Source organism: Panthera onca, chromosome X (assembly GCF_046562875.1).
Source record: "Panthera onca isolate mPanOnc1 chromosome X, mPanOnc1 haplotype 2, whole genome shotgun sequence".
Lineage (NCBI taxonomy): Eukaryota > Metazoa > Chordata > Mammalia > Carnivora > Felidae > Panthera > Panthera onca.
The window spans coordinates 101,904,187-101,930,268 of NC_138357.1; the positions used below are offsets into that span (position 1 = coordinate 101,904,187).

The following is a 26,082-nucleotide window of genomic DNA, read 5'->3' on the forward strand; positions in this document are numbered from 1 at the left end:
TGTCTCAACCCTTGGCTCCTTTCAAATAAGCTTTAATATGTGTTCGAGTGTCATTCACCACATTACATTATGTGGAGAGATAAAATTCCTCAAAAATAATTTAAACTATTTTTAGATGAGGGTTTCCTGGTCTTTAATCAGGCTTCAGCCTTTGACAACCTAATTTCTGCTCTGACCACTGAATGTTCTAGCTGCAGTGCTCACTGACCAGCTAGTGTATGCTTGTTAGTACCTCTCTCATTTGACATGTCTCAAAATTGACATTGTTGATTTCTCCCTCATTCCTAAAACTCTCACATCACTTGATGGAAGTGGTACCCTTTCTCTTTCCTGATCGTTCCTCTTCTTCTCTTGTAATCTTCCTTCTCTCCTGTGGTTCTTCCCTTTTTCTCCACACCCCTTAAATTCCTATTTCCATGGTTCTCTCCTGGCCCTACCTCTATGTCCCTCTAAGTTGGAGTGCACTAAAATAAATACAGACAATACAGGGGTACACTGCTCTTTTGAAAAAAAAAAAAAAAAAAACTAACATGTGGCTATGTGTGTGTGTGTGTGTGTGTGTGTGTGTATAAAATGATTTATAAAATCTAAATTTACTTCAAAATACTATTGAATTTATAATAGCATTCTCTTATTTTGGGTTTCCTTACTTATGAGACTAACTGTAAGTAAACCTATTATTATCTGTGATTCTGATCACTGTAAAATTTTAAACTTTCTCTTCATATTGAAAACCTGGAGTTTTTCATTTAGGACATGAGGTTATATATTACCTCATTCCCACCTGCTTTGCATTTATATTTCTGCCACTGTGCATTCATTCTCTGTCTATTATTTTATTTTCCCAACCTCTTCATGCCATTTGTTGCCTCATCTGAGTAACTTGTTTTCCTTCAGTTGGGAATGCTTTTGTTCTTAAAACGTCTGTCTCCTTGCTTATCCAATATACTATTTACAACATTTAGGTAAAAGTAGCAAAACTGAGTTAACTGAAGCAAAAACAAAAATGAGGGAAAGAAGTCTGTCATAGGTTTACAGGGATGTCTCATGGCAGTGAAGTAAAAGAATAAAATTTGTCTCAGGAAGGGACTAGATCCTGTGTTTTGGTTACTTGCAGGAGCTATTTATCATTATGTACTTATATGGATGCCTAACCCCAAATTTTGTGGTTTCTAGAGAATAGTACATGCTGCTTTGTCTTATATAAAGAAGTAATTCAACCAATGAAGCTATTTTGTGTGTGTGTGTATATATATATATATATATATATATATATATACACATACACACACTTATATTTATATAAACATATATAAACATATATATACATATATATAGTAAAAAAAAGTATTTGCATGAATCTTTGCTCTTAATTATTTGATGCCAGAATTCTAATCATGTAAGTAATCCATAATTACTTTGTCTCTATAATGGTTAGAATCAATATGCTAAGAAATAATATTAAGGTATATATGTACATTTATAGCCTTATATCCTAAGTAACTCCTTTACCCCTTAACCCATTTTCTTAGGATAATTCTCACTACTCATGGCTGGGTTGTAGTTCTCTGTGGTAACTAACTTCTAATCAAACTGTTGTTACTTTCTAGTAATATGTACTAGAATTGACTCCAATTGGTATAATTAGGTGAGACTAATATGCATTATGCAAATTGTTTTCATGAAAATTTTATGGGCACTGTGGTATAAGTTAAGCAGTTTCTTTTCTAACTTGTGATAATCTGACAGCAACCAAAATTTAAATTTGAATAATTTGACCACTTCCTGATGTTTGCTCTTTCTGGCGGAGAGAAATGAATTAACTTATTGTTTTGAGCCTCTGCACACTACAGAATTGGTCCCACTCCTGTGGCAGGCTCAAAAGTGTACAAGTCAAATACAGACATACGTGTGAATAGAACTCACTCAAAAATGTCTATTTAATATAGAAAATACAGGAATTTTTATACTTACTTAAATTTTACAAATGAGTCTTTTTAAGAAGCTTTTAAGTATTTATCAGACAGAAAGCAAGGCCAATTAAAGGATTTAACTTCACTTTCCTAAATCCATAATTTCCCTGAAATTTAACTGAAATGTGGCACAGCATGAATGAATAAAGATCACTATTAAGGAATATTGTCCACATGCAAATCTTTCATTATATCTTATCCCTGTTACAGCTTATATACATACATACATATACATACACATGCATGCACACACACACGTATATATATATATATATATACATATATATGTATATTCATACATATATACACATACACACATACATATGAATATATATGTGTGTGTGTGTGTGTGCGTGCATAATATTTTGTCTTTGGTCAGATTTGAGTGTAAATTCCAAGATAAATGAATATCAGTTTTAAATATTAGATGGAAACTGTTATTTCCTACTGAAAATATATGAAATAGCTATTCATTATTGCTGATCCCAAAGGATAATTTCTTTTCCTAATAACCCAAATAGGAGAAAAATAAGTCATTTCATTTTTGATAATGTTTGGTAAGTAAAAAAAAAATAGTTTTTTTTTATAGGAGGCTACATTGTAATAGTGGTTTAAGAGAGTTTCAGAATTTCATCTTCTTCGAAAGTGTTATTCTTTGCAATAACCTGCAAAGCATGCTGACTAATAATGCTTTCCTCCCAACAGAAAATCCAATCAGATTTGACAAGTCATGAGATCAGCTTAGAAGAAATGAAGAAACATTACCAGGGAAAGGAGACTGCCCAAAGGGTGCTGTCCCAAATCGATGTGGCCCAGGTACATATTATTGCATAAACTAAGGAAATGGTTTTAGTTGGGTATTAAAACATACTCTGTATTAGACAGTTTGATTATTAGCAAAATTAGGATTGAGGGCATTATTTGAAAACTATAATATGATATGTAAATAATACAGATTTGGGGGGGTTTCCATTTTAAAGATAAAATTAATAAATTACATTTTATTTAGTACCACATTAAGAACAACTACTGAATTCAAATATATGTATTGTTTCTGCTGGAAAGGTAGAAAAGAATTGCTTTAGTTTTTTTTTTTTTTTTAACTCTTTTTTATCTTTAGGGGTAAAGAAAAATCTATTAACAAAAGTATGGCTGCCTGTTGTTTGGAATGTGAAACTATAGGGATGCTTTCTTACATTGTCTTTCCAGAAAAAGTTGCAAGATGTTTCCTTGAAGTTTCGATTATTCCAGAAGCCAGCCAATTTTGAGCAGCGTCTACAGGAAAGTAAGATGATTCTAGATGAAGTGAAGATGCATTTGCCTGCGTTGGAAACAAAGAGCGTGGAACAGGAAGTAGTACAGTCACAGTTAAATCATTGTGTGGTAGGTATTTCTGGTGACTTTCCTTATTAAGAAGTATGTGAGGACCCTCCTTTATAACAGAAGATTGTTTCCAGATAATTATGATAATTATACAATGTTATTTTAAGATTAACAACAAACATTAGCACATGTGTATTGAGAGACGAGAACACTTACTGAAATAGTACCCTTTTAATACCTCCTCTGTAGGTGTCTTTTTGGAATCCAGAATTCTCTAAGGACTGTGTAGAATATAAGAGGAAATACCCTTTATTTAATTTTTTAAGTTTATTTATTTATTTTGAGAGAGAGAGAGAGAGAGCAGGGGAGAGGCAGAGAGGGAAAGAGAGAGAGAATCCTAAGCAGGCTCCACATTGACAGTGCAGAGCCCGATTTGGGGCTTGAACCCACAAACCATGAGATCATGACCTAACCCTGAAACCAGGAGTCGGTTGCTTAACCAGCTGAGCCACCGAGGTGTCCCATTTAATTTTTGTAGTACTTTGGATATATATTTTAAATGTAAATTCTGAAAAGAATTTTAGATGTCTGGAAACAGCAACAACAGCAACAACTACAATAATGAAACCGTTCCAGGAATGAATACCAAGTAAGCTAAGTGATCTATACAAGTTGTCCCTAATTCTCAAGGCCACTGATTAATGAGATAATTTAAATTTTTTTTTTAATGTTTATTTATTTTTGAGACAGGGAGAGACAGAGCATGAACAGGGGAGGGTCAGAGAGAGGGAGACACAGAATCTGAAGCAGGCTCCAGGCTCTGAGCTGTCAGCACAGAGCCCGACGCGGGGCTAGAACTCAGGGACTGCAAGATCATGACCTGAGCCAAAGTCGGCCACTTAACTGACTGAGCCACCCAGGCGCCCCTAATGCGATAATTTAAAGACAACACAGCTGGTGAAGGGCAAGAGGAAGATTCCAATCCAGGCACTCTTACTCCAAATCCTAGTATCTTTCCATTAAATATCAGTGCTGGATATATACGGAAGTCCCACCACACCTCAAAGACAGAGTCAAGAGGCATGGAAGGCACATGATTAGCCTGTAGCATAAATCTTCAGAGGATTTGGGGATTTTGAGCTGCGTCCCTTATTGCAATTATGGGAAATTCGCCATGTCTGATGACTTCTCTGAAAACTTAAGGCTGAATTACAAAGGCATCTCCTAGAGCAATACAACTATTATTATAACTCTATGTGTACTTTGGGCAATGGGGTGGAAGTTCACATAAAACAAAAGCACTGAATGTTATTAACACTGAAGATGAAAACAAGGTTATCTCGTTAGTACTCTGTGTTTTTAGTATTGTTTCTGCGTTTACTCCCTAACATAAACTTAAAAGAAACATTTTAGATGCATTTCAGTCATATTATTTTGAGTGGGAAAGTATCTTTTAACAAAAATTTTATAATCTGTGTATTTCTTTGTGAAAAATTCTGAAATATTTTGTATGCAGTGACATTTCTTCATAATAAAGGCTGCATTTTAGTGGCATCATGATTATAAATGTTCCTGCCCCCCAAAATAAAATTTGAATATAACAGTATGTAATTATTAGCTGGTGTTAGATGAGCAAACATTAGGGATTTCTAAGATGATATCACCTATTAAATTTTGCATAAATTATTGAAAGCAGAATGACTCAACTATACTATCATCATGGTTAAATATATCCCCAAAGGGAGAGTTGTTGCCTTCCATGATTAGGTCTCTAATAGTACTTTGTAAAACTTGTCTGCTGGTAAGTATGAGGTGGAAACAATGTTCCCTGCGCCCAGCTGTGACTGCCCTGAGGGTACCTGAAACAGCTTCAAGTACTTGTTCAATTTGTTTCTAGTTCTGGTTTAAAGTCAGGAGCAATTCAAGTAGTCCTTCCATAAGGATACTTTTTTTTTTTTTTTCTTAACTTTTATATTTTAAAAAAGTACTTAAGATGCCTCATTGCAGGGGCGCCTGGGTGGCTCAGTCGGTTAGGCATCTGACTTCGGCTCAGGTCATGATCTCACACTCTGTGAGTTCGAGCCCCGTGTCAGGCTCTGTGCAGACAGCCCAGAGGCCTGGAGCCTGCTTCAGATTCTGTGTCTCCCTCTCTCTCTGCCCCTCCCCTGCTCATGCTCTCTTTCTGTCTCAAAAATAAATAAAAACATTAAAAAAATATGCCTCATTGCCTATACTATAATCATTGCCTTTGCCTTCAAGAAATTTTTGTTGAGTTAACAAAAAAGTCTTCCCAGCATGAGCACAAAGAAATATAAGGGATGTTTCCCTCCCTTGGTGATAAATATTTTTTCTGCATACTGAATGATATGATTTTAACGGCTAGCAGTACTTTGAACTTTCAACATAAATTTAAATCACTGAGGGTTTTTTTTATGTTTAAAGAGTAAATCATTTGCATATATCTCTGATTTCAAAATTCACAGAATTGATTCCCTCTGTACAGTTAATGGTTGAATGTTTCTACATACCGAGATTTTATCATTTCTAGGTTAGAAATAAAATGAAGTAAAAAAATCATCTGGAAAGCTCAGACAGAACCCAAAATTATTAGTAAATGAATATTAACACAAAACAACCATCAAAGAAGGGATTAAGATGGAAATAGATTATGTATTAGCTTTAATTAATATTTGCCTAACCTTTACAAAATGTATTGTTTTGGGCATTGATTTTAAACTGAAAAGAGAAAATAAACCAAGTTGTAATTCCCATGAAAAAGCGGCTACCTACTAGTGACTTTGTTTCTTAGTAACAATAAAACATGTAGTTGTTCACACTTGCCACTGAACATGTGAAAGCAACAATGTATCATGTAAACTATTATATATGCATGTCTTCACATATACACCTGTACCTATGTGTATGCTTTCATGCCTCCATACATACACATATCTTTCCAGGAAAATAGCTGTCAGGTGAAGTTGTGATGCTTGTTTCGTAAGTCTGAAAGCAGTATACTTTCCGGAAGTAATACATTTGTTCTTTATGGTTGTGATGTCCCTGTGAGTTTTTAAATTATATTTTTGTATCTGTTTGTATTCAATTGATCAGCCCCATTTAGAAAAGACATTTACATAATGTAATTGGGATATTTAAAATTGCCTGCCTGTCCGATTCTGTGTCTCCCTCTCTCTCTGCCCCTCCCCCGTTCATGCTCTGTCTCTCTCTGTCCCAAAAATAAATAAAAAACGTTGAAAAAAAAATTTTTTTTAAATTGCCTGCCTGCCTTCCTTATATATGATTTAACTAATAGATGTTGAAATTGTGATCTGGAAATTTAGGTGTTTCATGCCCACTGAAATGTGTGAGAACAACAGTGAATGTGTCTCTAGTGACTCAAATACTGTCTGGTGTATTGGGCTCTCAATAAATACCTGGTGAAAGAGTCAAGGAATTTCTCCAAACTCCCAGCTACTATTTTATAATTAAAACATTTAAAATAGAAATCATTTAACTTTTATAAATAATCTTGATCAACTTGGTTTGTAAAAGTAAATGTATACATGAGGTACACTTACTTCAGTAAGAATAACTACAGAATCTGCATGTCTGTATGTCTATATATAATTGCAAATAGAAATATTAAATCAACAGAAAATGCTGAGGCTACATATTGATCACAGCTGCAAAATGCTACTACATTAAAACTGTAAACATGGAATGAAAATGAAAGTGACCTCTACCTCTATTTCTTTTTTATTAATCATGACAGTATAAGTTGGACACTATTGCTTATTATTTTGTTTTATGTTTAACTTAGAACTTGTATAAAAGTCTGAGTGAAGTGAAGTCTGAAGTGGAAATGGTGATAAAAACTGGACGTCAGATTGTACAGAAGAAACAGACAGAAAACCCTAAAGAACTTGATGAAAGAGTCACGGCTTTGAAATTACATTATAATGAGCTGGGAGCAAAGGTGAGTGCGCCTTGGAACCAGAAACACTGGCTATTTACCACTTTCCTTGTAAATTGCAAAACAAAAGGTAGTGATGATGCACAATTAATGTCTTAGAAAGTTAATCATTTTCTCTCAATAGATAGGTACATACACACATTTATGCATACAGATAGAGATAGATATAGTCCCATGTGTAGTTCTTGTTAAGAAACAATAGTTAATCCATAAGGATCTTGTTTCCAGTCTGCATTAAAAAATATGTACAGCTCAAAGAGATTTTTATTGGCCCATCGTATGGTTTTAAAAAGGTTTCTTTCCTCTAAACTCGCCTTCTTTTCATTGTATAAATTTGCTTGTGATGACTTAAAGGCTGGAGCCTTTTATAAACTAATGCACTTACGTGTATTTCGATACAATGGAGTTGACACATTCCACATAGACCGCATTAGGTGTAATAGAGCTGTCACATTCCATAGAAATTATTTCCCTGTGTGGCAAGTCTTGCATGATCCACCACATTTGGCTAATAAGGTAGCATGGATATCCAGTGAAGTCCTATTGCTCTCTGATTATTTGTGTATTTTTGTCCTGATAGTGTTCAGTGCCCAGTTCCATGTCCCCGTTAATTAAAGATGTTTATATTTCTCTATCCGCTTTCCCAAACAGTGGAATGACGAGGATCGTTACCCCACTTTCCTCAAATCAAACATTCTCTATCTATGCTCTATAGATTTAGAAGTTTTATGGCTGAAAATAATGATAGTAATCATAAAAAATAGTCATAATGGCATGACTTGTCACCTTCAAGGACCGACCCTAGCCTTTTCCGTGCTGACACCGTAACACAATAATCATTTCTGTCTTTAAAAAAGTTGTGATATCTGAATATATTATATGGTATCTTAGATAATAAGAATATTTTATTAACATCATGTTCGTTTGCTTAAACTTATGCAAATAAAGTTGTCCATTTTTGGCATTTAGGGCTATTTATGAATAAGTACAAATTTAAGTACTTTAGGTGAGGACCTTTAAATTAGGAGCATTTGCGGACAGTTTCATTTTCCTGACACTTCGTGTGATAAAACAAATAGACTAAAATAAGGGCCAAAGCAGGAAAAAATAAAAATGCATACATTTTAATTTCCTTCTGAATATAAGAGATTTACTGGGATCGATGGGGAGAACAGAGTACATTTTTACGCCCCACGTTCTCCACTTTATTAAATATAACAACATCAGTGAGACACCTGTTACTTCATTTTAGGCACAAATATAAATGTGTGTCCACATTTGTGAAGTATCCCTACAGACGCAAATTTCTACTATTTCACCCTGTAAGTAGATGGAAGGTTATGTTTTAAAAGTACTAATTGCAAATTACTTTTGACCAAGAGAAGGTAAATTTTAGATTAAAATGGAACTCTGGAAATAACTGAAGAACTATTCACATTAGTTGGCAATCTTTGTTTTTAGATTCTAAAAACTTGCTAATTTATATGTCACATGTTTGAAAGGCAGCTCACTGTCATGCTATGGCAAAATGTTTTCCTTCTCAATTGATCAAAAAGTAGGGAACACTGATACATAATAAATAGGAAAACATGGTGATAAACTTGAAATAAAATACACTTCAAGTGCTTGTGTAAGTCCACCAAGGTACCTCTGGATTAAGGCTCCAGGCTCGGAGCTGTCAGCACAGAGCCCAACACAGGGCTTGAACTCACAAAATGAGCCGTTAGATCATGACCCAAGCCAAAGTCGGATGCTTAACTGACTAAGCCACTCAGGCGCCTCTATCCTTCTGGACAAGTTTATCATTGTGTTAAAGATAACCACAGAGGGGAAGGTAGTATCTGTAGTTAGCATCTCATCTAGGGTTTATAGATTTTTACAGATGCCAATTGTTCCGTATTTAGCATCAATAGAATCATCTCTAATATTAATCATAAAGCTACAAGTTGTTAATTTCTGGAAAGCTGTTCTCTTTACTCAAGAGTCTCTAATTTGACCTATGTGACTTTGCACTAAAGTAATCTATTAATAGATTTTTGTATTAAAAAGTAGATCTTGTGAAAAGGTCATTTCTTTGTGCTTTCAAATATGAATGTTGTCTGGGCCTTTTAGTTCTTTCGTTCTTTCTCTCCTTTCCTTTCCTTTCCTTTCCTTTCCTTTCCTTTCCTTTCCTTTCCTTTCCTTTTTGTTGCTTTTGCCTTGAAGAATTTCCCAAAATCTTTGCCTTTGCAAGAGTAAATTTTACATAAAATAGTCCCTGAATGTAAAACAATAAAAATGAAGTTTGAAGACTATTAGTGACCCAAGTTACTTATTATTAAGTGAATGAGTCTCATGAAGATGTAAAGTACTATTTAACCTCGAAAATATATATTTGAAAGTTTATGTTTATTTTAACCATTTGGCACTTAGTGATATCATTAAAGCAAAATGAAATACTAAGAAATCATACTTTAATAGCATGATAGAATACAGTAAAAAGGCAGGACAAAAATTTATTTTTGAAATAAAATTTAGAAGCAGTAACGATAAAAAGAATGTATATAAATATTGTTACAAAAATGTGGTAAGTCATGTATTCCTTCTCCAAGAAAAAAAGTCTTAAATTGTTGAATTACCTTCAACAACAGTGGTTCTATTTGATAAAATCAAACAAAACAAAGCCTATTTTAATAGATTATTATTTTTGTGTAAAAAAACCTTCTATTTTAATCATCTTCAGAATTTATATAGTTGTACTTGCCTGACTTCAATGTACGCTCCTTTTTTGTTAGCTCAGGCTGCCATAACAAAATACCATAGCTCAGGTGGCTTGGACACTTATTTGTTCACAATTGTGGAGGCTGGGGAGTCCAAGATCAAGGTGCCAGCTTAGGAAGACACTCTTCCTGGTTTGCATAAGCCACATCCTTATTGTGACCTCTCAAGGCGGAGAAGTGAGGAGAGGGAGTAGAAGGATGGGAGAATAGGGAGTGGGAGGAAAGAGAGATCTTTCTTCCTCTTCTAGTAAGACCACAGTCATATCAGATTAGGGTCTTACCATTATGATCTCTTTTAACCTTTATTACTTCTTAAAGATCCTATATCCAAATGCAGTCACAGTGGGGTTTTGGGCTGCAGTGTCTTAATTCAGAGTGGAGAGGATGCAATTCAGTCCATAGCACTTTTCTTCCAGAATATATTTTTATCTGTTTATTATCATCAACTTAGCTTCATTGTTCAGTGAATAGAAATTGAGGACTTGCTTGTGTAGCTTCTCTGTGCTTTGATTTTTATGGAAATATACTTAAATAGCAATAGGCCAATCAACCTCAAATACTCATGCTCACGTCGTCAGTGCTCCTATCAGCCTCACTTACATTTATCCAGGGAACGACTGCTGAGGCATTCTACTGCAGGTGGCACTCTTTTAAATGTATCCCTTTTCCACACACGTACGCACAAAAGTGTAAAACTCAATTTTCCTTAAGATGGCAGTGTCTCCTGTTTTATTAAAACCTATTTAGCTGGATATAAACAAAATAGAATAAATAAAAATCAATAATGCATTAGCTCTGGGAAGATAGAATTTCTTTGAAATATCGAATCTAGGATTCCTTTTCTACCACTAGTGCATAGAAAAAAAAAACAACTATGCACAGAAACACACACACACACAGTGCAAGGGGCAGATGCTTTTACTTCCCTGAAGGGGGAAATCTGTAAAAGAAAAAAATATTGAATTTGCAGCCTCAGCAACTAAACATTTTTTTTTTTTTTAATGTGCATACACCTCTGCTAAAGAAACTAAAACATTTTGTTGAGTGTTTGGAATCCATATCAAAGTTTCAGTGTGTTTATTTTGATTGTAGCATTTTGGATTCTTTAAAGGTATCGTCACTTTGGCATTTTTCCTGCTTACGGCCGGATTATTATGTATTCATATGTGTTGGTGTGTGCATATGTGTGTGTGTTTGTGTATAGATAGATGGATTGATCAACAGATCAAGAAGAGATTCTGGGCTTTTTGGTCAACCCACCAACCCTAAACACTTACAGATTGTAGGCATATCTGGAGAGGTTGTGGAATGGTACGCATTTGTTCATTCTCCGTGTGAGAATGTGGAAGAATTTGATTTTGGGGGGGCGGGGTTTAGTTCTAAACATTGAAAACTGGGACACAAAATCAGGTTATGATTTTCTTTGTTAATAGGGATAAAAATTTTGTTTCGGAATTAAATCGTTTACCCCCCTTGGATGGCAAAAAATATTTAAGGGGGAAGTGACTTACTCTTTGTGTTGTTTTTCTGGAAAAGTAAGGCACTTTATAGATACGATGACAATACAATTGACCATTTTAAGCATTATAGAAATAATTTGACTGCCTGAGAGAAGCCATATTGTTTCTTTCTCCATTTTGATTCCTTACTAGCAAACCTCATTTGTCTACAGAGGATTGTAAACTTTGCCATCCATTTGGTAGGTGATTGAAGATTTTTTAAAAGCAGTGTGTTATATCTTTAGTTTGACTTACATCATTCAATATATTTAAAAAATTTGACCATAAATTATTTTTATTTATATTGAAGAAAATGATTATAGATTTTTTTTTCCTACCTGATATAGGACAGAGTCTTTTGGAGAAAGGATCTTATCTTCCCCAGACTGTGTCTATTCACCATTAATAGAATATCTGGTTTTTCTAAAATATTATTTTTGAAAAGTAAGAAAAAGGGTATTTTTAAATGACAAAACTATTAAAGTTCCTATTACATGAGTATAACTAAACCTAAATTGAAAAAGTAAACCAAGTTACATTTTATTATCATTCTTGTCAGGTGACGGAAAGAAAGCAACAGTTGGAAAAATGCTTGAAATTGTCCCGTAAGATGCGAAAGGAAATGAATGCCCTGACAGAATGGCTGGCAGCTACAGATATGGAATTGACGAAGAGATCAGCAGTTGAAGGAATGCCTAGTAATTTGGATTCTGAAGTTGCCTGGGGAAAGGTAAAGCCTGTATCACTGAAGGTTATTTTTAACACACAAAGAAACACACAGCAATGTGAATTTGCAAGACACTGTTAATGTGCAACAGTAGTTGAATTACAAATATTATCTTGCTTCACTTGTCCTTTCCTTAAAATTTCATCAGTAGTTTAACTCTGTATTTCTGAATCATGATAAAACCGGTGGGCAGCTGTAGCCAGAATCTCCCCAGAGCTTGTTTAGAATTAGGTAGGTTATGAATCAGTCCTTAAAAATACATGCATCATTTGTCAGAAAGTGAATCCTGAGCGGAGATTCTCTGTTCCCTAGCTTGCCCAAGATTGCTTAGAGGGACTCCACAACCATGATGAGAGCAAGGAGGCACAGGCTGCGGACAGTTGGGCTGGACAGGTCTTGAAAGATCAGCAGACTGCTGATGTCGCAATTAAAAACAAAGTCTCGAGGGGTCTGTGCAGCTGCTATGATTTCCATCACCAGAGGGCACAGGGTTTCCTTTAATCTTCAGCTGGTACATACTTGCTGTTTCTCTTGACAGCTAGTCAGACATTACTGCCCCCTAAAATTTAAGGTTAAGGTACTCATAGCTTCATTTTTGTTTCAGTTGATTCATTAGCGGATTACTTGAAAAGCTGTTGATATAAAGGAAACAGTCAATATCAATAATGTGCTTTCATCTTAAACTTTGCTGAGCCATTAGGCATTTAGAAAAAAAAATCACAGCACACTCTACCTCCTTGATTTTTTTTAAATTAACAAACACTTGCTGTATCAGTGAGATGTTCAAGAAATCTGTGCTTTATTTTTGATTCAGCAGGCTATTTGGATTATCCAAACTTGGGAAATTGTAATTGCATTAAGTAAAAACTTACAATCCTACAATAAGACCAAAACTGAAGACTGATTTTCTTTTATGTAAATTCAGGGGACAAGTATCGATAAAATGTTGTTACATAAATAGTTTTCAAGTAAAGAGTAGGGACTGATTTCTTTTTCTTCCCACTCAGAATCGATTTATTGGTGGAGATATTGAGTTGCATTTATTAGGTCAGGATCATATATGTTGTGAGATGATTACAGTAGCAAGTTCACAGGGGACAAGGAAAAAAATTACAGTGGCCTTATTTTTTTCCCTTATTACCCACACAAGTATTATATTTTTGTGTGATACTTTAGTTCGAGCCAATGGCAATCATATACTTAGATGCAGGCTGGGTGGCTCTAAGAAATAAGTGAAAAATGGCATGGCTCCCAAAAGTTAGAGGTTTGTTTCTGTCTCATGTAAGGTAGATAGTTCTGGATAGGGGAAGTAGTTTTGTTCCAGGAAATTCTCCTAAGGTAGGTGGCTTCCATTTCATTGTTCTGCAGTCTTCTGGGTATTTGTACTCTCATGGTATAACTCGCTCACCACCACACTTCGCTCCCAGCCCATAAAAGGAAGGGAAAAAAGGAAGTGGAGGGAAGCCAGCTCCCTCTTAAAGCTCTGTTATAAAAGCCCCATGCATCATTTTGCCCATATTTTTATTTGCCAGATGTTAGTCACCTGGTCATATTTAGCTTCCAGGGAGGATGGCAAAAGATAGTTCCTAACTGGGTGGCCATTGTGTCCTGCTTGAATGATGAGTAGAGTTTGTTTGTGAAAAAAGAGAATACGTTCTGGGGGACACATAGCAGTTTGGGCCCCAGCAGTATCAGCCCTGCACTTTTTATCATAAGATACAGGCGGCGGGAGACCTGCATCATCTGTTTCTCTTTATAAAAACCCATGCCCTGTCGATGGCACTTTCTACCATAAGTACTCATACACAAACAAAACAAGGCCCAGAAAATGCTTATGATCTACTAGAGTATGAAATACAGTAAAACATGCAAGGGCAAAGTGGTAGCGTATGTAGAGGATTCCTGAAAATAATCCAGGCTTTATTCTCACTTACCCTCCCCTTACAATTCTGGACAATATCTTCAAGTGTTCATATCCCCATTGTAATGGGTATATTAGTTTGCTAAGTCTCCTGTAAGAAAGTACCACAAATGGGTGGCTTAAACAGCAGAAATTTATTTTGTCACTGTTTTGGAGGCTGGAAGTCTGAGGTCAAGGTGGTGGCAGGGTTTTGGTTCGTTTGGAGGCCTCTCTCCTTGGCTCATAAATAGCTATCTTCTCATGTCTTCGTATGATCTTTCCTTTGTACATCCCTGGGTCCAAATATCTCTTCTTCTAAGGACACCGGCCATGTTGGATTAAGACCCACCCTAGTGACATTATTTTACTTAATTGCCTCTCTAACCTTTCTGTCTCCCAATTTGGTCACATTCGAAAGTCTTGGGGTTAGGGCTTCATCATATGAATGTCCAGAGGACACATTTCAGCTCCTAACAATGGGGTAGCTTTATCAATATAATTTGGAATGCTACTATAATGGTACACAAAGGAATAGAGTTAGAAATGAAGGGGATTTAAAAAATTCTGACTGCAATTTACAAGTGACTGAGATGAAACTATGGAAGTGTGCCACACAAGAACTCTGAATTCCACGGTCTCTGTAAGGTCACTGAGTACATCACCTAAGGAGATGTTTGCATTAGCTTCACCATAAAATCAGTAAAAAAAACATACTATTATATAATTAGCTTGGCAAAAGTTTCTAGATTATCCTTGTCATATTAGAAGGCTTGAAGGGTCTGGAGATGTGTCAAGTTATTGAGCCCATCTGGAAATTACTTTCCATGAAACCAAGGAGTAATACTAACTTGAGATCCAATAGGAAAAAAGTATAGCAAACTGGCATTTCTTTTCTTTTGTGGTAATTTATCACTCTCTCTGGATATTTTGAAACACTAAGCCGCTAATGATATGCTCTAAGACCCCTTAGTGGTCAAATGAAAGTATGCACATTTGGACCCAGATTACATGCTTTGTTTAATAAACTCATCTGGAAGGTGCCTACAGCTTTTGCAAAAGTCACAACCATGTAATAAAAGCATGTGACCTACACATCTAAAGCAGCCACACTGATGATAATTTTTTAAAATGAAAACAATCTCATACACAAAACCCCGTGATCCCCTAGTACATTCTTATTTCCCATGCTTTCTTGGTAGGTGGAGAACTTGACTCAAACTGTTAGTCTTGTCTGCAATTTCAAAGGGTAAATGTCAGATTTTTTTTGAAAAGAAATTGAGTATTCATTTCAATGCAATACATTGAATGTATTTGCCTATCATTCCAAGTATTTTTGACTTGGAGAAAATTTTAATATGTAGAGTCAATTTATTTTTAAACTGTTTCATTTATTTCTACTGAATTTCTTTCAGTTCTGTTGATCTAAGAACATTATATTTATTTATATATATAAATATTCGAATGCCTATATAAAAACATTCTTATGTATCAAATTTAGTTACTAGTGAAGCATTTATTTGACCTTCAGTTTATTCAAACAGAACATACTTTCAAATATATTGCCTACTATTAAATCTTTTGAGTGTTACTTCTACTCTATTCTAATTATACTTATTTATTATATATCTCGTTCCAGAAAAAAAAAAAATATTTAGGATGGCTCAAAGAGATACACATGATTCACCTGGTCAAGCACAAATAAATTAGAAAACTAAAGAAAGGGAAAATTAGAGAAGGAAAATGATGGAAACGTTGCACAGAAATATGCCCACAATATTCCATGGATAGTGTAATAGGCAGAGGAGGGTAAAGCCTCAAAATTTGGCACCAAGCTTCCCATTGGGCAAAATAAGAAGTAAACATACTTTTTTTTATTTATTGTACTAAGAACACTTAACATGCGATCTAGCCACTTAACATTTTTTAAGTGTACGATACTTATGGAAGGAAACTTATTTATGAGTTTCAAAAGTGTTCAAATTACTAAAACTATCATTAAAATATTTTTAATTTACTAGTGAGAGCTTTCTTCCTAAAATTTAGCTACGGAAGAAAAATTAGAGTCATGTATGAGATAGCACCTTTATTAATATTCTTATAAAAAAACCTAATAAAAAGGTTTGTGTAGCCATTTTTCTATCAGCGTGCTTCAATGCAGAAACAATGCCATGAGCCTGATTCCGGACTTTCCGTGTCTTCTTCCTGAACAAGTATCCGGAGTTTGGCACCGCAAGATCATTTTGATAGGCCGATGATGTTGTTAAAGTGAACAATCGAAAATAGATTCTCTCATTTTAGTTTCACTCCTGCTCACAATCCTTTTGTCACATGTTCAAAGCCATAGATGTTAGAACACGTAGGTCTTCCTAAAGATAGTGCTATATGACACATTTGCAGGTCTTTAAAAGTAGCACGTACTTGGGAAAAGACTATAAACCTGAGAATATCTGAGGTATCCCAGATCAGATTTTCCAGTCTCGAGGAGAGAAAGAATGAGGAAAACTGTGCTGTCAACTCTCACCATATGACTACACTTCCAGATTGCAGGTAGAGGGGAGAAGATGAATACAGTGAAAACGTATTCCAAAGTTATAAAAGGTAAAAGAAAACAGTTTAAATTCAAATAACAGGAAGCAGACATTTTAAAATAATAACAGAAATGAGATAAAAGTTTAATAATGGGAATTGAAAAGTTACACTGTTAATGCTAATTTGAACTTTCCAAAGCTCAGTCGCCCTTTCCCTGTATTTTTAAATTCAAACTGTCTACCTCTATTAGAGTGGTGATAAAGAGAGAGAAATTAATATTAATATTTTGAAAGGGGGGATCATTCCTAGCCGCATGGTCTGGAGAACAGAGATGCCTTAGGGGACTGTAACAGTAACGTTGGTGACCATCTCATGATCAGACCTATTCTCCGTTCATACTTTTTTTTTTTTTTTGGTGTTTATTTATTTTTGGGAAAGAGAGAAGAGAGACAGAAACACACCACGAGCAGGGGAGGACAGAGAAGGAGACACAGACTCCGAAGCAGGCTCCATGCTCTGAGCTGTCAGCCCGGAGCCCAACGTGGGGGTCGAACTCATGAGCCATGAGGTCGTGACGTGAGCCAAAGTCGGGTGCTTAATGGACCGAGCCACCCAGGCAGCCTGCCCCTTCCTACCTTTCTAATCTCTGTTGAGAGAGAGTGCCAGGTTGAGATCACAAACACTGATGTCTATAGAGTAGAAACGGAAAGAGTGGAAGGAAATGGTAAGGCAAACTAGAAGTGATTACCAGCAGCTGGGGAGTCTGCTAGCACGACACAGGATTCCTGAGCTGCCGTGACAGTTTCTACTTCCTTGGACTGCTACGTGGACATTAACAATTTCACTTGCTGAGAGAACAGGTGGAAATGTGCATTTTGTTCACTGGTGTTTCCCATTCATGTAACATGATATATGACACATAGGGTATGCTCGGTAAATATCTGTTCAATAAAATCAATGGCAATTGAAGAGATGAAAATTAAAACATAATGACAAAGCACTGTGAGAGAAGAGAAAAATGCTGATGTGCTTTTAACATTGTGATAACTTTTAGAACAAATGGAAATATGAGCATCATCTGATCAAATGCTCCCACTTTATAGATGAGAAGATAGAAGTACTGGCAGTACAGTGTTGTCTCCGATTTCAGTAGGTTTTTTCCACACTACTTACTTTTTAAATTATTTTTTAACATTTACTTATTTTTGAGAGACAGAAAGAGACAGAGCACGAGAGCGGGGAGGGCAGAGAGAGAGGGAGACACAGAATCCGAAGCAGGCTCCAGGCTCTGAGCATGTCCACACTGGGCCCGACTCGGGGCTCGAACTCACGAACCGTGAGATCATGACCTGAGCCAAAGTCAGTCGCTTAACTGACTGAGCCACCCAGGTGCCCCCACTGTAATTATTGTTAGAAGTCATATTTTCTAGTAATTTTAAGGTAACCTAACCAAAGTGACCCAAAAAGGTATTTATCGTTCACACTGATATTTTGAGGGTCGATGGGGGGTGGGTGATGGGTATTGAGGAGGGGACCTGTTGGGATGAGCACTGGGTGTTGTATGGAAACCAAATGACATACATTGACACACACAAAGGCTAAGTGCGGATTTGAAATATCATTTGTTAATGTCTTAAAATCAGTTTGATTAGTTAGATATAAGTAAATCAATTCTCAATATCCCATATGGCTACAATTATTTAGCAAGTGAATTGAGCACAAAAATATAACTGTAGAAAGCAGATAGTTATGTGATTAAATAGAAATTTATATCTCAGATGATATCATTATGTTTGGAAAATATAAGCTTCAGCAAAATTTAATCTATATGATTTTCTGATTTAACCAGTAGCAGATTTCATGCATTCCAAATTTAGTTTCAGTAGTCAAAAATTCAAAGCCACTTAAATAATTCAGCTACATTAGAGCCCTTTTAATAGTCACAGTATTGTGTAAAAATTACAATGATCAAATATAATTCCGTGGAAAAATAATTTTGGTTCTATAATACTTTAGATCTATCCGCTTTGGGGATCGTACATATCTACCATTTTTCATCAGTTGACCGTTAGGTTTTACTAAAAGTAAAGTAGTGTTGGGATACCCAGAGTTGACTGAAAGAATCACACATATACACAAATGTTGAATTCAATTCAGGGTGTTAAATAATGCAAAATAATTGATGCCTAAATAGCCACTCATGTAACAAATCATTGTGATTTTCACGTTGATTTCAGGGACAGATTTTTATATTCAGCATTCGGAAGAAAGTGATAAGTTGACTCGGTTATCTTTCTGCTGTCCTTTCAGTCCTACAATTTTAATGACAATCACCCAGTAAAATCTTGTGACAAACTGTATCATTTTGTTTTCCCCTTGCTTCTCAGCATTGGCTACACACTGAAATCACCTGGGAAAATTTAAAAGACGATCAGTGCCTGGAGCCCACCCCTAGAGATTATGATGTAATTGACCTGAATGTGGCCAGTGTGCCTAGTAATTCAACAAAGTTTGCGAACCGCTAGATAATGCAGTATAAGTGGTCGTAACGAGATCTACATTCAGTTCAGTCAACCATGCCCTGTACTTTTTTTTTTTTAGACAATCACCTTTCGTAGTTTAAAGAGATCTGGCCTCTGGTCCTAGATTATCTGGATAATTGCCTCAACTCATCACTCCTTTTAGCTATAAAAGCATGAGAACTATTACTTATTTCTAAAGTCTGTTACACTATCATTCCCATGAAAAATTACATATCTTTTTTTTTAAAGCGGGCATAGTAATTTATCTGTGAAGTGAAATAACACTAGCAGACCATTAACTTGGTACAATGAATGCATCAAGCAGCTGTTACTTAGAAAATAGAACATCTGTTAAATGCCATTGGAGTCACTATTCACTGTCATTATAGTTATAGCTATAATTTCTGTTCTGCACATTTTGCTTTCATGAAATTCTTCTTTAATAGACAATACATTATTAATAAAAAGTCAATACACATTGCCATAAAATCCACCATTTAATGTTTTATGTTCTTTCTGAATTTATCATTATATTATTCCGTCACATTAGCCTAATAATAAAATATGTCCTAAAGCTCTAGCCATGGCAGAGTAATGTAGGGACCTGAGAAGACAATTAGTAACGTATTTTATCACATTGAAGATATTAGATTGTATGATGCACCATTGATTTAATTACAGCTGCTGTGGCTCAAAAGAAGCACCACCACCTTAAACATAAATACAAATTGTAAGTGTCATGTCAATTTTAGAAATCTTAATATGTGACAAAGTGCATTTTAGAATTGCAGTAATGTAATTTTTAAATTTTATTCCCAAAAATACATTTTGTACCGAAAGGTGAAAGAACTCTCTCCCATTCCTGATGAAATAGTCTAATACTTCTGTAGACTGACTAAAATGCAGAACCCACTTGAGGAGGGGAACCTTTTAAAATACGTTTTGGGTGCTTCAGTTAACGCTTCATCCATATTAGAGGCAACTTACATAAGGGATTAACAAAGAGCTGAAATGAAGAATCTAGTACCATCTTAGTAAAAGGAGAAAGGTATATGGAAATGGTATTATGGCACATTTTTTACTAAATGTGGGGCTGAATGAAGATAGAATCTATGGGACAGGGGACCCTTAGAGATGAAAAAGGCTAGGGGTGGGGAGAAGGAATGATAGGAAATCAGAGAACTTAGCCAAAGACTGTAAGTCAATGGGAAATTCCAGGAAAACTTGTGGAAGCCAGCAGACCGTGTGAGATCAAGCCCAAGTGGGCTATGTTTCTCAGCCCCAGTCAGAAAATAGGTGTGCAGGTGTTTCTATGGGGCCAGATAATTAATTGTACAGTTTCTACCATTTTACCTTTATATAAAATTAACAGAAATGTTTCCTTCATGTGACGGTGTGATCGTCAGAGACCAAGGGGACAAGTTTTCCCATCCTGCTAACCCATCGGTGAAGTGAGTTGATAAGCTGCCCGCTGAATCCTGAAACCTCATGCCATTTTAAATTAGACTCGAGTGAGTTAACTTAGAGATAAGAGGAATGAATCAGAATGTATTGGCCATCCTTCACATGAACACATGGGTATCTTCATTAGGAGAAAGTATCCTATGCCACCCCTTTGGTATTATCAGTAAGTTGGAGTAGCATTTGAAAATTGCTATGGCTAGGAAGAAGTAGACAACAGATTTGTTTCTTCGAAATCATGGAAGTTAGTGTTTAATATTTTGACTATTTGGGAGCTATTAAATGTTACGAATTAAACATATGGACAATAAAAATGTGTTAGACTTTATGGCAGTTTATATTTAAACCAAGTTCTACTCCGAGCTGATATTTTTCCTGTGTCGTTAAAAACCCCAAGTGCCCAGTGTATATTTCGCATTAAGCTGCTCTTGAAACTCCCAAAATTGGGCTTAAGGCCATGTCATATAGGTCAAAATAAAACTGAATGTGCATAATTCTGCTATGTACTCAGCCTTAAAATCAACCTTAAAAACTTTCATGATTGAAAAAAACCCCTAAAAGTTGAGTTACAACTTAGTCACTCTAGTCACTGAATTTGAACTTGTTTATTCTGAAGGGTTTACCCTTCAGAACCCTCTCCATGTCTCACCCAACAAGGCAGCCAGAGAAGTGATGTGTGTTGAGGATTGGATGCCTTTTAAGAGAAGGAAGTATCGTGTTTGTTCAACTCTTTTCTCCCCAACTCACCAACCCCGTAAATAACTTCATCCCTTAGAGAGGCATGAGTAAGGGTATAGAGAGAATGGCTGAAACAGTAGCTGGAGTTCAGTCTAGTAGTTCAGTTCTTAATAAAATAGCAAATATAGACATTCTTGTGATATGGGAAACTATTAGAAATGGGAGAATGGTTGGTTCCTTAATATCATAAAATGTATGTTTTTAGTTTCTTATAAGTACCCCATATTTTCCTTTCGGTGGCTTTTGATTCTGACCGTCATATTTTTTTCGTCATGTTGCTGTTTGTCCGTAGTCGGTCCAAACCATGCAGTCCTTTATGGTGAATTTGAGTTTCAAGTATCACCTCTCCTTTAAAGCCATTCAAGCTCATCCCAGCCATGACTACTACTTGTCAACAAATTATGTGCTTTCTAGTACAATATCAAATTATTTTATTGCATTTTAGCTTTACTCTGCAGCTACACTGTGGGTAAAATTAAAGCAAGGTATGCAAAGACTAGCTCCTTTCTAATCTCTGGCAGTGATTGGCACAGTACAGAGTGGATATTAAACACCAAAACCAAATTTACTAATTGAAATTGAGATCTTCAGAGAGCAAGATGGGTATGTTTATTTGAAGTCTAAGATCATATTATGTTAAAATCATACTTTTAATTGTTTTAATTTAAATTCAAGTTAGTTAATATACAGTGTAGTAATGGTTTGGGGAGCAGAACCCAGTAATTCGTCACTCCCATGTAACAAACAGTGCTCATCCCAGCCAGGGCCCTCCTTAATGTCCATCACCCATTCAGCCCATCCCCCCTCTCACCTCCGCTCCAGCAGCCCTCAGTTTGTGTTCTTTATTTAAGAGTCTCTTATGGTTTGCCTCCCTCTGTGTTGTTAGCTTATTTTTCCTTTCCTTCCTCTCCGTTCATCTGTTGTGTTTCTTAAATTCCACATATGAGTGAAATCATATATTTGTCTTTCTCTGACTTATTTTGCTTAGCATACTTTTAACTTAAAATAAATCTATTTTATACAGCGAAGCTATTGTAAAAAAAAAAAAAAAAAAAAAAAAAAAAAAAAAAAAAAAAAAAAACTATTGTAGGGAAAAGTTAAAAATCTATTAAATGAGCACAATATTTTTTCCTAATGAAAAATACCATTTATATAAATGACTTAATACCAATTCGTTCTTGAATACCACGTGTAACGGTTTAACGCTATGTTGTTTTGTTTTTTTTTTTTTTATAGTAAGAGTGTGAATTTTCTCATCAGTCACTTTTGGACATAAGCAGTTATGAACCATTATGATGATCACTGCTTTCTTCAATCTCATGTTCGTGATGGAGATAACTTCAATTTCTCTGAATCCTATCTTATAATATTGAGGAAGCTAGAGTGACACTGGAAACTGTCTACATTTCCTGTTTTAGTCTTTTCATTAGCTGAATGAAGTATCCCTGGACATTAAACATTCTGTCTTGAAAATTAGCTGTAGAATTTTGGCAGATGTTTAACCCATAATAGTTGGTTGTGATCCATGAACTATGGGCAACAATACTTCCTAAATGCAAAACTTCAGCCCTTCTGAGGTTTGGAAATTCACATTGCCTTTAATTGCATTGCCTGGCATAGAAGAGACAGATGTCTGTGTGCACAACAACTTTTTACATCAAAGCCAAAACATTGTGTCATCTTGAGGACAATTTAAGATATAATTAACAATCCAAATACAAAATAAGATTCAACTTTGTGAGGCGTTACCTTTGTGAATCAGTCAACTCTAGTGACAAGCCACTAGTCTGGAGCGAATGCAGGAAGTAGGCAATGTTCATTTGCATATCTTTCCATATCTTTGACAAACACATCTAGAGTCTAAATTGTATAAGGAAAGGACTTTCTCTGTCATCTTACTCACAGTGCCTGGAACAATGACCACCACGGAAGGTTGTAAAGGTTCTGTAATACACAAGGTTGCAGAGGAAAGGAATGAAAGGGCTGAAATGTAGCCCATGACCACTCCCACGTCAAACTCCAGAGGGGATATTTGTCCTGCACAGGAAGTATTTCTCATAATTTCCATAAAGATATTAAGTAGAATCACCTACGCCATTGCTACAACAGTTATGTTTTTAGTAGGAGCTCAGTAACATTTATGATTGATGCATGAAGGAATTCCTTCTGTGCTGCTAAGCTAACTCATGTAGTACAGATGACACCTGCATTACAGGGAAGCCTCTACGTGATAGCCCCTGAGTGCATTTGCCCATAATTACTTCCCATAAATTACTGCCCATAACAATTTCAGATATTTTTATATTGGAAAAGAAAAACACAAATACTCAAGAATATCTTAGAATAGGAGAAACCATGTCTTTTGTACACAAATTACTTTCTACAATCTTTTTGCCTCATTTATTTCCTCCTATTTATGTTATGTGAAAAGCAAAAACAAGACGTGTATACATAGCGGTTTTGAGTGCAGTGGGACCGGGTGGTGTGAAAGAAAGCCAGCCACAGCAACTATTCAGACTTTTCTATTATTAAGATAGAAAAGAGACATTGAGACCATCAAGGAGTTAGAAATGGGCTATAAGCTGGCCTTATAGAGACCCTCTCTCTTGATTACGTGGACCACCTCTCTTACTCTCTGTGTGTAGGTTTCATTTGCCTCTTCGCAGGTGGGCTCCTTCCTCTTTCTATTGCTGCTCCAAAGCGATTTTGTCCTACCATGACTTAGGTTTCCTGTGGTGAAGACGTCAGTTTCATTTCTAAATGACTTCTAAGCTGGTGTGTTATCACAGTCCCTGTATGTTTTAGTTAAACTTCTTGAGAATATCTGCTCTGCCTCACTCCCTAGTGAATATCCAATGACCGTATGTGGGCAGTTAGGGACCAGGGCAGAGGCAGGGAGGTGCAAGTTGGTCACCTGGTCAGCCATGATAGATCACAAGAAAAGGGCTGGAGGTGGAGCCGACAGTAAACATTTATACTAGGATCAGTTTTTCTAGCAACTTTCTACATGATTTCTCATATTAGATGTGCTTGTTTTCACGTTTTGTAAATTAAGACTTAGAAAGCAGCAGTGCTCTCTTCAGGGATTTTAATATTACCTCTTCATTTTCATAGACCTCTAATTGAAAGTCAGCATTTTTTTTCAGTTATGAATGCGAGCAACAGACCTCAGCAATCTCAGCAGTCTCTACGACTTGGCCACCAGTAGAGAGAGCAGATCATTTTATATCACATTCTAGTCATTGTATGTATTTCAAAATGCCAGTTATGGTCGTGCCTACTTTGAAATCATCCTAAAGATCTGATGCTCGATTACTCTAGTTACACACGTTAGTAAAGAAAATAGGCATTACTGTCTTACCAGGTGGGAAAAGACATTTTGTATATTGTATTCCAGTATAACTCATTTTCCTTAAAATCCGATGGATTTAAATTTGGTTTTAAAAATATTATTATGAGAAGGAGTCCTTAAGTTTAATGAACTGCCAAATAGGTTCGTGGCACCAAAATGCTGACAATTTCTGCTGTAGAAATGTAAGAGTGCAGTAATTACTGACTTTTCTAAAAGCAGTTGCTTCTTTGTAGATAAGGTTTCTAAGGCCTGTCTTCACTCAGTATACTTACAAAGTAGGTAAATATAAATATGCTTCAGTGGACAATGTGTATGTTTATCTGTTAAATATATATCATCATAAATAAATAGAAATTAATCGTGTTTATATATACCTATATGTTTATATATACCCAATAAGGAAACTCCAATATTTATGGTGTGATTTGCATCACCCATAAAGACACATGGAAGGTTTAAGTCCTTAAAAAATCTTACTATAGTGACCATACACACGGTCATTTCAAAAGCATTAAATCTTAAGTCTACAATATATTACTCCAAGCTCAAGTGCTGTCCTTTTCACAGGCTACTCAGAAAGAGATTGAGAAACAGAAGGTTCACCTAAAGAGTGTCACAGAGCTTGGAGAGGCCTTGAAAACGGTTTTGGGCAAGAAGGAGGCCTTGGTGGAAGATAAACTGAGTCTTCTGAATAGTAACTGGATAGCTGTCACTTCCCGAGCAGAAGAGTGGTTAAACCTTTTGCTGGTAAGAGGCCAGAGGATTTTCAAGCCCTCTGCATTGTGAGGAGGAAATTACATGTGATTTGAATAATAATATTTATGTCTGTAAATTCCTCAGCTCCACAAAAATGGTGGCTCTTAATTCAACATCTGCAACTCTGTTTTAATATCTTTCCATGTCTGTGCCGTATTTTGTATGGAGACCACATTTAAGTGTATTTTGAATGATACTGCTTTTTTGTGTCTTTTAATATTGTAGAAAGTAGGACAACTCTTTGAAGAATATTGTCTAATCAATAATATGTCATGGTATGTCTCTTTAACATTAAGGAATACCAGAAACACATGGAAAACTTTGACCAGAATGTGGATTACATCACAAACTGGATCATTCAGGCTGATGCACTTTTGGATGAATCTGAGAAAAAGAAACCTCAGCAAAAAGAAGACATACTTAAGGTAGCAAATAAAATATTATGAAAAGTAATTTTCTAATTGCACAATTATGTCGCTCATCAAGGACTTCTTAATAAGAGTGAAAAAAATCTTCCTTCCTTCCTTTCTGCCTTTGTACTTTCCTTCCCTCCCTACTTCCTTAATTCCA

At 35.7% G+C, this 26,082-nt stretch overlaps 1 protein-coding gene across 12 annotated transcripts in view; it reads left to right on the plus strand.

The window, feature by feature from the left end:
• Positions 1-26,082, plus strand: part of DMD (dystrophin) — a 2,113,538-nt gene that overhangs the window by 891,719 nt on the left and 1,195,737 nt on the right. For all 12 annotated transcript variants that reach the window (XM_081792827.1, XM_081792829.1, XM_081792824.1 and 9 more), the window contains 6 exons: positions 2,679-2,789; positions 3,183-3,356; positions 7,117-7,272; positions 12,087-12,257; positions 25,324-25,503; positions 25,809-25,937. In XM_081792827.1, coding sequence (XP_081648953.1) covers positions 2,679-2,789; positions 3,183-3,356; positions 7,117-7,272; positions 12,087-12,257; positions 25,324-25,503; positions 25,809-25,937 — 921 coding nt within the window. The remainder of the gene's footprint in view (positions 1-2,678; positions 2,790-3,182; positions 3,357-7,116; positions 7,273-12,086; positions 12,258-25,323; positions 25,504-25,808; positions 25,938-26,082) is intronic.